This window comes from Aulonocara stuartgranti (genome assembly GCF_965226115.1).
Source record: "Aulonocara stuartgranti genome assembly, chromosome: 10".
NCBI lineage: Eukaryota > Metazoa > Chordata > Actinopteri > Cichliformes > Cichlidae > Aulonocara > Aulonocara stuartgranti.
The window spans coordinates 19,068,210-19,080,819 of NC_138946.1; the positions used below are offsets into that span (position 1 = coordinate 19,068,210).

General features: G+C 39.3%; 1 protein-coding gene across 4 annotated transcripts in view; it reads left to right on the plus strand.

The window, feature by feature from the left end:
- The window catches only part of cadm2a (cell adhesion molecule 2a), a 224,480-nt gene extending 212,252 nt beyond the window's left edge, over window positions 1-12,228 (plus strand). For all 4 annotated transcript variants that reach the window (XM_082549652.1, XM_082549655.1, XM_082549653.1 and 1 more), the window contains 2 exons: window positions 6,114-6,236; window positions 7,144-12,228. In XM_082549652.1, coding sequence (XP_082405778.1) covers window positions 6,114-6,236; window positions 7,144-7,262 — 242 coding nt within the window. In that variant the 3' untranslated portion in view covers window positions 7,263-12,228. The remainder of the gene's footprint in view (window positions 1-6,113; window positions 6,237-7,143) is intronic.
- Window positions 12,229-12,610: the final 382 nt, after the last annotated feature.

Genomic DNA, 12,610 nt, shown 5'->3' on the forward strand with positions numbered 1-12,610 from the left:
TTTTCAAATACTGTTGTAGAAAAGACTATTACTAGATACATTATTACCCTAAAAGACACAAAGAGGTTTGGAATTAGCCTGTTCGCCTGTGTGAATCTGATGGAATTCTGAATACTCTGGACTGACATCATTTGTCCATACATGCAGGTGTATTCCATTCTTGTGAAAATGAGAATGTTTAATTGACTGAGGATGTGATTATAGTTCGATCTCCAAAGGTCACTTTTGCAAGAATGAAAATGATGATGAAATGATCAAGTTTGGATAGACATGGATGTAAACTACGGGTCGATTTGTTTGTGGCAGCACACAGGAAGTTTTGTCATGAAGCTGTACCTCAACATGTAGCACCTTGCCATGGAAACAGCACACTTTTGCTATGCTTACCCAATGATGTTATGGTGTGACTTGTGTTACACATATAACACACGGGCATGAATCTATGGAAACATCCCTCAGAGACTTTGGTCTTTATTGGCATGATAGCATCACACAGTTGGCTGCACAGCCATGATGCATGTTTGCGATAATTAGAGATTTGTGACATGGCACATGATATCCTGCTGGGAGCAGCCATCAAAAGATGGGCACACTGTGGTCATTAAGGGTTGGACGTGGGGAATAATAATAGTCAGGTGGGCTGTGGCATTTAAATGATGCCCAGTTGATACTTAGAGGCCCAAAGTGTGCCAAGATAACATTCCCCACACCTTACACCACCATCAGAAGTCTGAACCATTCATACAAGGCAGAATGAATTTCTGACTTTAACATATGAGTGTTGCAGGAGAAAGTCCTCAGACCAGGCAACATTTTTCCAAATTCTATTGTCCAATTTTAGTGAGCTTGTGGGAATTGTGGTCTCAGTTTCCCTCTTCTTAGCGTACAGGAGTGGCACTGGGTGTGATCTTCTTCTGTTGCAGCCCATTGTTTTCCAGGTTCAAAGGTATGGTCATATTTCGCGAACAGTGAACAGGTGCATCTAAAAGAATGGCTGGTGAGTGTGTAAACAGACGATGTGACAACAAGCTGCTGTATTTGCTGTCATTCCTAATGTCTGGGCTGCTACCTGTAAATAGAACCGTTTAGACTGAAAGAGCTGTATCTGAGTCCTGCAGAAAAAATCATGGTGGCTGTGAAACAATCAGCATTTGGCAAAAAATGTAGAAATAAAACATTTTAAAAAAGAAAAGTGAACACTATAGCGTGTACTATACAGCCTGTCAAAATCAGGAAGGGTGATTCAAATGTCACAAATATAGGCTGGCTTCAGCTACCCAGTATAATACAAAAATATAATAAATATATAAAAACTGAGGGATACAATGTATTGAAATTATTTAGTCTATTTATGGATCCACTGCAGCCTGTGCAATAGGATTCTGGCCTTTTTCTGAATGCTTACACTAATGGGCACTGACAGCTTTACTATGAATTTCTTTTCACTTGCACAAAACAGCCTCTTTGTGATCATAAAAATCTGTTTTGTTCACCATCTCTAATGTGGGAGTTCAAACTCACAGTATATTCTAAGTTGTTGTTTTGAGTTGCTTTTTTCTCATTTTATATCAAATGAAAGTAAAAGTTTAAAAGGTTTCCAGACAGGCGTGCCAAACAGTGTGCAGGCAAATATTAAAACACATTTTAATTACACTTACTAAATGGGTAATAAAAGGGGAACAGATGTGTGTGGTACATTATAAGCACTGGTGTTTTTGCACAGACTGTTTGGTTTTATGATGAAGGGACAGAGGTGGTCGCATATTTTTCTTGCAGCACCTCGAAGCAACAGGCATCATTAACCAAAAAAGTAGTCCCCAAGCCAATAAAACGTATAAGCTCCATACACATACTCTTTTAAACTTACTGGCATCCCATTCGGTAATCATTCCATTAATGTACAACAAGTTTCATATTTCCTGCTAAAATAGCATCCAATTTATTTATGTATTTGTTTATTTTTATGTTTCTCATGAATGGAGACATATGTTGAGTTTCAGTTGCAAAATTCTCTGTTCTGCCACAGCGAAAGATTCCCCGACCCGCACCACAGATACAAGGACACTGCAGCTCTATAAGCAGCCCGTGCTTAAGCTAGCTTCTGCTCTATTGATCTGAGCTGAAACCACTGCTTCACAGAGCTAAATCTAAAACTGAGAACGAAAAAAAGCATAACACAAAAGAAGAAAAGGTGCCTGTGGGGGATGAATTTTAATATTCACAAAATTACGACCGAGAGGGGAAGAGAGGGAGAAAGATGCGTGTATGTTAAAGCAGCAGAATGGAAAGGACATTTGAATAGCTTGCACTGTATGACGAATTAAAGGATTCTGTCAGTGCAGATGAAAGGCGGCCCGGTGGATGGTGTACAGCTATAACAATAATTTACACGTGGCAAACATTTCTCGTGATGTTCTTCAGACACTGACAGCACACGGCGTTTGAAAAGTGAGATAAGGACATGCAGTTGACATGCAGTGTGCTGCTCTAAGAAGCTTTCTTTGACACTTAAGCTGCACACGTTTCTTTTGCTTACGTGCTGTCTGTGGAGATAGCAGCCCCGCTGAACCAAACGCGAACTAGCTTAGTGTTAGATACATACTTGTCAGCTGTGAGTGTCAAAGGAGTCTCTTTAAGTCACAGTTGTAGATAAAGTGTTAAAATATCTGCTTTGGATTTACAGCACTTAGTTCTTAAGTACATCAATCCTTATATCACTTTTTAGACATCATGTCATTAGGTATGTATGCTTAATGCATACACGTTTTTATTTCCAGCCTTTACACAGTCTCTTGAAATGTGCACAGTATCTTTATTACATACCCTTCCACAGTAACCCCATATGGAGCCAGCAACAATGGAAGAGATCAGATGAGCAGTTACACTTTTGGCTCTTTCAGAAGACCTGAACCCTCTTTAATTTATTAAACAAGCCCAACTCGCAAGGCCAGGCGACAAGGAGGGTGTTATAAATATTAAAAGAAGAGTTTGCTCTGCCACACTCTCATATTAAATCACACAGAGAAGAATGTATCTGCCCTTATTAAAAGATAATGTGTTCTGGAGCCATAAAAATGTATAACCCACAACTCTAGATCCCTCTCCTCTTCCCCCTTCTTTCCTCTTTTGTCTTGGTCCAAGTGAAATTTCAGCCTTTTTGTGTGCATCAATCTCTATTTTGTCCATTTTTACTTTGTCTCTTTGTACAGCCTTGTTGTATTTTTTTTTCTCCGTCGTTGAGTAACAGCGGACTAGACCAGAATACATAAGAGGAGAATAGATGATTTTTTTTCTTTTTTAACTCACTCACTCACACAAAAGGCATCTACACATTGTAAATGTTGCAAGCTTTTGACGCTGCATGAATATCAAATTAATGGAGTGCTGGAAAATTTGGTCTTGAATGTCACACAGTCTTCCCTTTATCTTAAAAGGGGCTTGAAAAGTTGTGAAATTTTGAACATTAATAAAACAACCAAACAACTACAGTATGCAGATAAAATCAATGGCACCCTTAGCCCAGAATGAAGTCAGACTCCCTCTGCATTGTACCCTCAGCCCATTTGAGGTCCCAACTTTCAAACTATTGGCCCCTTACTGTGTCTGTAGGGAGAGTAGAACATTTTCACACATGTTCTGTACTTCTCTAAACATTACACCTCATGTGAGAATCCAGAATCAGCTGGATCTGACGTTAACCACCCACCTCCCTAGCACAAAGTCCGCGAAAGTCTGATTGAGCTCGTGTGAGAAAAGAGCCGGTAATTACCCAGGTAATTCAGAGCAAGTGAGAATTACGTGTCCTGCAGCCTGCAGGCTCTACCCATCAAAATGAGGATTTCCTCCAGTGAGGATCTTCTGTCGAGAATCTCCTGCAGTATTCTTTTTTTTTCTTTTTTCTTTTTCTCTTTTTTAAAGAAGGACAACTTCAGACAAGGCCTCAGCTTGATTATCTCGACAGTGTATGGAATTCATGTGTAAGAACGGCTGAATAGGGTGACCACTCGCGGCACATTGTAAAATCTTTGAGAAATCCTCTGTATGCGTGGTGCAGTGAAAAACTCTTGCTTAGCAGAGTGGATTAGAGGCAAGAGGAGAGGAAGATAATGTTGGGCTCATGGTGGTCAGATTGATCCAGCAAAAGCAGGACCTTCTTATTTTTGTCAAAGCCTATCCACCAATGCAACATAACCAGCTACAGTTTGGTGAGAGACTAAGCTGTTTTTTTGTTGTTTATAATGTCTAGGATCTGGCTAGTATGCTTCTTTCTAATGCCACATCAACACACACACTGATTTTGATTTGTTTTATTTAAACCTCTTTTGTTCAGCCGCAGACGACGACTCGAATAATATCACTTGAACTCTGAGCAGCTCTATATGTAGCTAAAAAGGCATTCTGCAAGTTTTTTTTCACATATGCAATAATACTCCCTAAGCTATCGCCAATAAATCAATAAAAATGGAAGTGTTGGCATGGCCTTGGAGCTATGAGGGGGCAGCAGCACGATGTATGACTCGTGTTATGAAGATTGCATTAATGTTTCAAATGTTTGAACGTAGTCAGTAAGAACCAAATGGGTTATTCTTCTATTTCTGAAGCCACTGAAAGCGCTTTTTTTTTAGGATTTGAAATTTGCATTGTAATCTATACAACAATCAGACATCCAGTTGGCTTGTTTGTGGCTGTATAATAGCCAAACCAGAGCGGAAGCGGTCAGACGGTGATAGTGTATGATGTGTGTTTAAAAAAAAGAAGAAGAAAAAATACTCACAGTCCTGACAGGTGGAGGTGAGGAGACACAACCATGTGTGTAACTTAATGCCCTAGTCCTCGCCCTGCTGGGTCCTGCCAGGGGAACATTCCTCTACTCTTTGCTCCACTGACCAAGCAGAACTGCGGCGCAGTGAAACCACAAACGTCTGTGCATATGCGTGTGTGTGTGTGTCAATTTGAGTGCGTGTGTCCACTGGGAGGCAGTGAAGTCTGACAGCCTGGTCACTCGGACCATGGAGACTTATGGAGCGAGAGCAAGCCAGCTGTTCAATTTGGCCACATGGGCAGACAGAGAAAGAAAAGGAGAATACTGAAGAGAAACAGTGTCAATATACGACGTGTGTTGTATGGCTAAACCATCCTCCTATCACTGCCTGCCCTGCTCTGACATTGCTGTATTTTAGCTATCACGAGCCCACACACTGCACACAGACTGGGGCAGGGTTGCATGTGGCATTCCTCGGAGAGGATAATGAGATAAGTACTAATTTCTCAGGTGTCATAGACTGATATGAATAATACAGGCCATTCCGTTACCTATCTTCCCCACTGCTGTCACTGTCACCTTCTTTTTTTTAGATCCACCTACAACATGTCCGTATGCTGTCAGCGCATCGGTGTCGTGTCTTACCTTGAATAACCTGAAAACCAGACTTTGTGAAAAGAGGAAGTCAGTGCGAATAAAGGAAATAAGCTTTTGTTAGAAGAAAGGGAAACCTTTGATGAGTTTTAGCATGAGGTGTGGACAGGCAGATTCCTTTCTCTTTCATGACTATCATCTCTACTGCTTATCCAGCAGCTGGAGACCTGTATTGACTCCTTATTCATTTTCCCAACAACAATTTCTGGCTAAGAATCAGAAAGAGATTGATCCCCCCCACCCCTTTTTATTTTCCAAGTGATGATTTATTTACTGTGTACTGCTCTTCCACTACTGCCCTGGTTTGCATGTTGGGGACTCTTACGGCACGGTGAGGGTGGTCCTGAATTATTCACTTCTTTTCTCCAAGTCCCTCTTTCATTCTCTTTTTCCTTCATTTTGCAGGGCGAATGTGTGCCTGCTTGTCTCTTTGTGTAAATCTGGTGTCCGTCTCTCTTCCCCTCTCTCTTTATTTTATTATTCTCAGACAGCTACAAAGCTCTGCTCTGACTGCATGATGTGAACCAAATGATAGCAGCTTAGAACAATCGTTAAAGCAGGAACGAGCTGGAAATAATCATCTCCTTCCTCTTTGCTCTGTTGTGTACTGTCTGCTGTTCTCTTCTCTTACTCCCTAACCTCACCAATTGGCACTTTCATCAGCTCTCTTTGTCTCTCTCTCGGCGTCTCTCCTCAGATCCCAATGCTCTTGGGCAGCACGGCACTGACCATGCCTTGATCGGAGGAGTGGTGGCTGTAGTGGTCTTTGTCACCTTGTGTCTAATCATCGTTCTGGGAAGATACCTGGCCAGGCATAAAGGTAAAATCCACAGTGGACCAGACCTACGGCTTTCAAGGCTCATGGAGCTAGTGGAGCATGTCCTTCTTGTCCCATTAGAATACAGTCCTTTCCCAATTCCCAAGTTACACCTTCAAGAGTAAAACAAAAGTGGGAAAGCTTACACCATCCACACATCAGAAATGTTAATGAATATGTGCCTTTGATATGCAGCACAAAGTAATAGCACATGTTGTTATTGTAATTCACTCTCTATCCATGTATTTATCAATAATGGGAATGGAGTTTTTTAATTGCGCAGAGGTCCGTAATATTATTTTAATTTAGTTGTGATGATGATGGGAGAAAATAAACATTCATAAATCCACTTTGGCACCACAGGGAAAAAAAGCATTTTATTCCCAGACAGTATTAGACAAACAGTAATAATGTGAGGGAAGAAATTCGTTTACGCAATTAAATGTGATTCCTTTATGTGTAAATGTAAATCACTTCTCAAACAGAAAGTGATCGATTGATTCTCAAACTTGTTACAGTTTAGCTCCAAGTTCGCAAAGAAGAGTGGAAATAAAGTGAATTCCAAGTTGCTGCTCGGTTTTCGTCACTAATCCCACAACATTAACTTCTAAGTTTAAGCTAAGAGCTCAATTTGGACTTGCAGCTGTGAGTTCTGATGGTCGTCACACGCAACGTAGGAGGTGTTGATGCTATTCTGCTGTATCGATGCAGGGTCTCGCAAATTTAACTCTGCTTTATTTAAATACTCCACTACACTATCCCAGCTCCTCATTGTTTTAGATATGAATAATGTAACACTACTGATGTTGTCTTCAGATGTGGAGGTTTTTTCGCCTCAGGCAGCCAACACCATGCAGGGCTGCTTGGTATTTGTTTTCCTCAATAGAAGTTTGTTTTTTCGTTGCCACAGGAACATACTTGACAAACGAGGCCAAAGGAGCGGATGATGCCCCCGATGCCGACACAGCCATCATCAACGCTGAGGGAAACCACGCGCACGCGGAAGAAAAGAAAGAATACTTCATTTAGACTGCAGGGGGAGCTGTGCAGCTCTTGCCTTCTCATTTCCTTCTTTTGATCTCTGTACTTCTTATTCTCTCTTTCCGTCTCCCACTTTTCTTGTTCTCCTCCGGCCACTGGCCCCCATCATGTCAACAAGGAACCCACAGGCAGTCCACAAACAGACAAGTTCCCAGTGTGTTTTCCTGTTATTTCCTTCTGTTGAAACGATCTCTGTCATTTACATCTTGTCCTTTATTTTTTCATTGGTTTGGGGGTTTTTTGTTTGTTGTTTTTTGCTTTTGGCAGATGTTTTTCACTGGCAGCTTGCTGTTGCTGCTGAAGTTGCCCCTTTGTCACTTCCTCATCTTCAACATGAATACCTAGAAATCTGTAAATCTACCATGACTGCTCCTTAGCCCTCTCGTTAGTCTTTGCTCCTCTTCCCCACCAAGCAGACACCCAAACACATATTCCTGTTCACACACATCCACGAACACATATCATCTCTCACATCAACACGGTGCCTAAAAATACAGACGCCATTGAACTTCTGTCAATGCCTTCATGTATCGTCTGTCAGTAGCAATGTAAATGCTTTGTAGATGGTTACCTTAGCCATCATTCCATTGCTTAGCTCACAGCTTTTGATTACGCATCGAATCTTTTTTTTTCTGTTTTCTTTTTCTTTTTGAATGACAATTTGTGCTATTTACGCCTTATACATGTCTGTCACACTAAATATGGTACTTTTAGGTGATCCACTTTTCCCTATTCCATCTCCCTCTAAATAGAGTTGTAATTAAACCATTGACCCTTGTAAGATACGAAGAAGGATTTGTGTAACACTGTAGCAAGGTTTATCAGATACAGTAAGTGTACAATATGATTTGCATTATTAGGGTAGGAGTAATAAAGGGTAGTGTGGTATTGTTTAGAGCAGAGAAAAACACACCAAAAATATATGAAAGATGCCAGGTCAAGCATTCCTTTTCAGCAAGCATAATCAAGTATATAAAACCACTTGCTAAATGTGCTGCCCAGGTACTTTTACCTGTATAGTCCTGCACCGTCCAGGCAGCGGTTTAGCAAAACACCATCACCTTCAGTGTCATCTGGACAGCTTAAGGTAGTTTGTGTTTTCCATAAAGGGTTCAGGTGTGCAGAAAGAGTCACTCTCCTCTCTCTGTATAGGCTGTATAAATTGTATTCAAATAACTTTAGCTTTTCACTTTGAATAATTTGGTTATCGTTTGTCACAGTGGAATTATTTTAAGGCTTGAAGAACCCGTGAAATGTAAACTCAACCATAAGGTGTTAAAACAAGACCAGACCAATAACATCTGTTTGATTACTGTCATTGTTTTTGATTCTGTCACCTTCAAATTTATTTTTAAATAGTTTTTAATAGTTTAGTGAAGCTGCCCTCATCAGCTTGTCATGCTTTTTATGCCTATTTTCCCAGTCTGTCTCCATTAACTCAACTTTCATTTCCATTTCACGGGGTCTTCAAGAAAAGAAAAAAAGCAAATAGAAAAAGAAACAAATGGTGTGAGTGCTGGGTCAGGGATCTGCAGGGGCCTCTTTTCCAAAACTTAAAAAAAACTGAAAACAAATAGAAAAGCACAAAATTGTCTGAATGAGTTACTGTGTTCATTTGCCAACAACTAGATCGCCTTGTGAACGGTTCTTTCATTCAAATGGGTAACGAGAAGATGACAAGGCTGTCTTTGATTCAATTCTGAAGAAAAAAAAAAGTGCAGTGCATCTTTTTGAAAATGTAAGCTAAATCATGTTTTTATATTTAAAAAGAAAATGTTTCTAATATTTTTTTGGTTTTAATGGTTAAGCTCCCTGCTGTATATTGTGTCTGCTACAATGTGGTTGGTTGTGAAAATTGCTGTTAAATTCTGGATTCCTGTATTTGCTCAAATATGTATATTAGCCACCTTATCTAATTACTTTTTTTTCCATTACATTATCCTCATTAGAGAAATTTTAAAACAAATGTATTTTTGTTTTGGCACAAGGCATGTAAATAATGTGTGAGAACTAAATTTTGGTAATACACATTAGCATGTTTTTGTTTGGTTCTTTTTCATGTTTAATTTATTTGAAATTGAAATTTATTTAAGAGAGAACCACAATGAAGATGGTATATTTGTACCTTGATTTTGGGAAAACGGTGGCTTTGTGTGTTTGTGGCCTGACCCTAGTTGCTCCAAATCTGAAGAAGTTGATGTTCTAGGACATTTGGCAAATCAAACATGCAAAACTCCGGAATAAGCTGCTTTTCCATGGAAATTGAGGTAATAGAATTTGGAGCTGAAATCAAAAGAAACAATACCTCCATGCCGGTTGCAAGAAAGTTTCCACATATTAAGACAGCCATGACGCGTCATAGTCAGCAACCTTTCATCTTTCATGAGTTTGGAGAAGTTTGGCTTCGAAGGAATGATCCTAAATGCTCAAAAGCAAGGCACTAGTCTGCTACCAGGGAGCAAATTATAATCAAGGGCAATAATATTTTGGGCCAATTGTCTCCATTTTGGTGGTCTAATTTACAACATTATGCAAATAGGGTCAGCAAAAATCTTTTGTCTGTATTTTGTTACTCGAGCACTTCTCGAGTGAACCACAAGTTGGGAATAATTAAGTCAATCTACTCAGTTTTACCTTTCATCATCGATGTAGGATTTAGGGGGTTTTGACATTTTAATACATTTTTAAAAGCAATTATTTGTTTGTTTTGAAAATAAAGAAGCTTTGCCACAGTTTCCATATCTCACACTTTTAGTGCACTGAGCATATCACTATATACAGGTTCAACTTCAGCGTCACCACAAATGCTCTACACAAAGTGTTCTAGTCTAACATGTTCTAGCAAACCTTGGGTTTTACATGTGTAGATACATTTCTTACAATGATTTAACATCTTTATCTTTCTTTCTTTTTTTTTGGTTTTGTATCTCGTTCTATTCATTGTGTCTTAAATCACTGATGGTGTCGATCACACTTGGTGTTGCTTTACAACTCCAACTTTGAAACAGGAAAGTAGTTGAATGACTTTGTTGATTCTGAAGTCAGAGAAACAAGTTAGGCGGTTTCATATCAAACACACTGAGAATAAACCGGGTCTGCAGTGATGAGTTGATGCTGGCATTAGTAATTAAACAGTTGCCATTTACTCAAGTATGCACTCTGACCAATGTGGTGGATATTTCTTAGTAATTAGTAAAATCTGTGCTTTGTTTTGAGGTTTGTTTTTTCTTTCTGAAACTCACATGTAAATGTTTGTTTTGACATAATAGTAATGAGCTAATTTGTTGCAAATGGATTTTTATAATCATTAGACCAAACCTGAATCTTGTTTAATTTGTTATTTTAGCAGCCTGGCACATACGACCATGCACTACGACAGGATCAACTGTAGCTCTGTTATATCTTGGCTATCTTTGTTTTATTTCTGTATTGTTGTCGGCTGAAAATAAGCTTTAAACGCGTTGCCTCCTTGATTTTCAACGTTTATCAGTTGGGTTAATATTCGCTAGATCACAAGCCTTTAATTTCATCCTGGCAGCAAGACGGTAAAGGCACTAACAGAGCCGCAGTGCCATTTTCATTGGGCACAAGTCCATTTTGTGGGATTGTCTCTAATTTCCTGGCTCCAAACAAACCCGCTTTCTTCAACTGAAGGTGCGAGTCAGGGAGCTGCGGTTGTGCATTTATGCAGATTTAACAGTGCAATACTGGCAGTAATTTCGACATGAAATTGCACCCAGTTTTGTGAACAATTTCCAGGTTGGCGGAGACACAAACAAGCCTGTGCAAAATCACATTAAGAAAAGTTTCATGTATAGGCTACTGTTTTGCCTAGGATTTGTCAGGTTGAAATGCACAAAACCCACACCTTTTATGGGATGTAAGCTGCTTGCAGTGGGTTAAATTGGAAGATTGTTTATAGTTTCACAGTTCCTCGTGGGTTTGTGAGACCATTCGCTTTGAGTTGATAAAACTTCTATCTGTAATCATCTCGTGTGTTCTGTTCTGAATGCAAAAGACGGTAACTGTATGATCTCAAATTACTGTTACTGTTTACAATGTGGGCTGATACAGTATATTGTTGCCTAAAAAATTACCAGATTACAGAGTATCTTATAAAGTCACATTAAAACACATATTTGAAAATCTTTATATTAGTGCCTTGTGACTCTGCACCTGAAGTTTGCCACTGAACCACCCTCCTGGGCTCATTTAAAGAGGAATCAGACAAGTTGATGCGATGTGTGATTAATAAAGCTTTACAAACCTGCTAAAAAAAAAGACACTCGTTTCATCGTACCACGCTGACCTCGAAGCAAATCGGGTCACCAAACATCGCAGGCAGTAATGACACACACATATTTTTTTAACTTCCAGGAAATTAGAGGCCCACGTTAGTATTCAAAATATTAAAATCTGCTTATAAGCAGAAGTGAGCGTAATGGACACTTTGGGTTATAGTCTGTCAGAAATTCTCCTTTTTTTAATCTTATGGTTTATATTTTTTTAATACATGAGTTTAATGGCAAATGTGTTCTCTACAGTAGTGCTTGTAACATGACATGGCTTGTTCCTGTCCCATCTCCCTTCCTCTGGCTCTTCAGATGTCTTTGCTGTACAGTATGGCTTCAGTGCACTTCTCTATCACTCCGCAATAGTGACACAAGAATCAATCAGCCCAATTTCTTTACTGTCACACCGATGACAACATGTGACACAATCGCATGTAGTGATGTTTCTTTTTTTATTATTATTATATCTGTTTCTTTTGTTTTGCATCTCAGGAATATATTTCATTTAGATTTTGTTCGTTTGTTTGTTTGTTTCCTGTCTTAAAATGGGGACTTGTGAGCACTTTTCACTCTGCTAGTCCCTGTGTGCTGACACCATGTATTTTTTGAGTTTTAAGATTATCACAATGATAATAAAAAATGATTCAGTGACTCTTCAATAATTCTGTCACCTTGCTGTCATTGGAATATTAGACTAAGGAAACTTTTTTTCTTTTCTTTTTTAATTTTTTGATCACTGACTTGAAATACTGAGATTTAGAAATATGCTGCAAATTACTGCGTTTCAACAATGATGGAAGGTGTCTTTAACAGAATCTAATTTTAGCTTATGTAAGCGGTTCAGTGCTTTTTGTCCTTTATCATGTTTCCCTTTGTAGCAACACACATCTTTATGTATATCAGTCTTTAGGTGGCAGGTGCTGCAAGGCACTGTCTCTCACTAAATACAAAATATCCACAGTGAGGCTCAGTAAAGATCAGGATTAGAGCTAGACAAATGTTAGTTCAGCCTCTGATGTACCTTGGTGTAATAGGGGGTTTGAT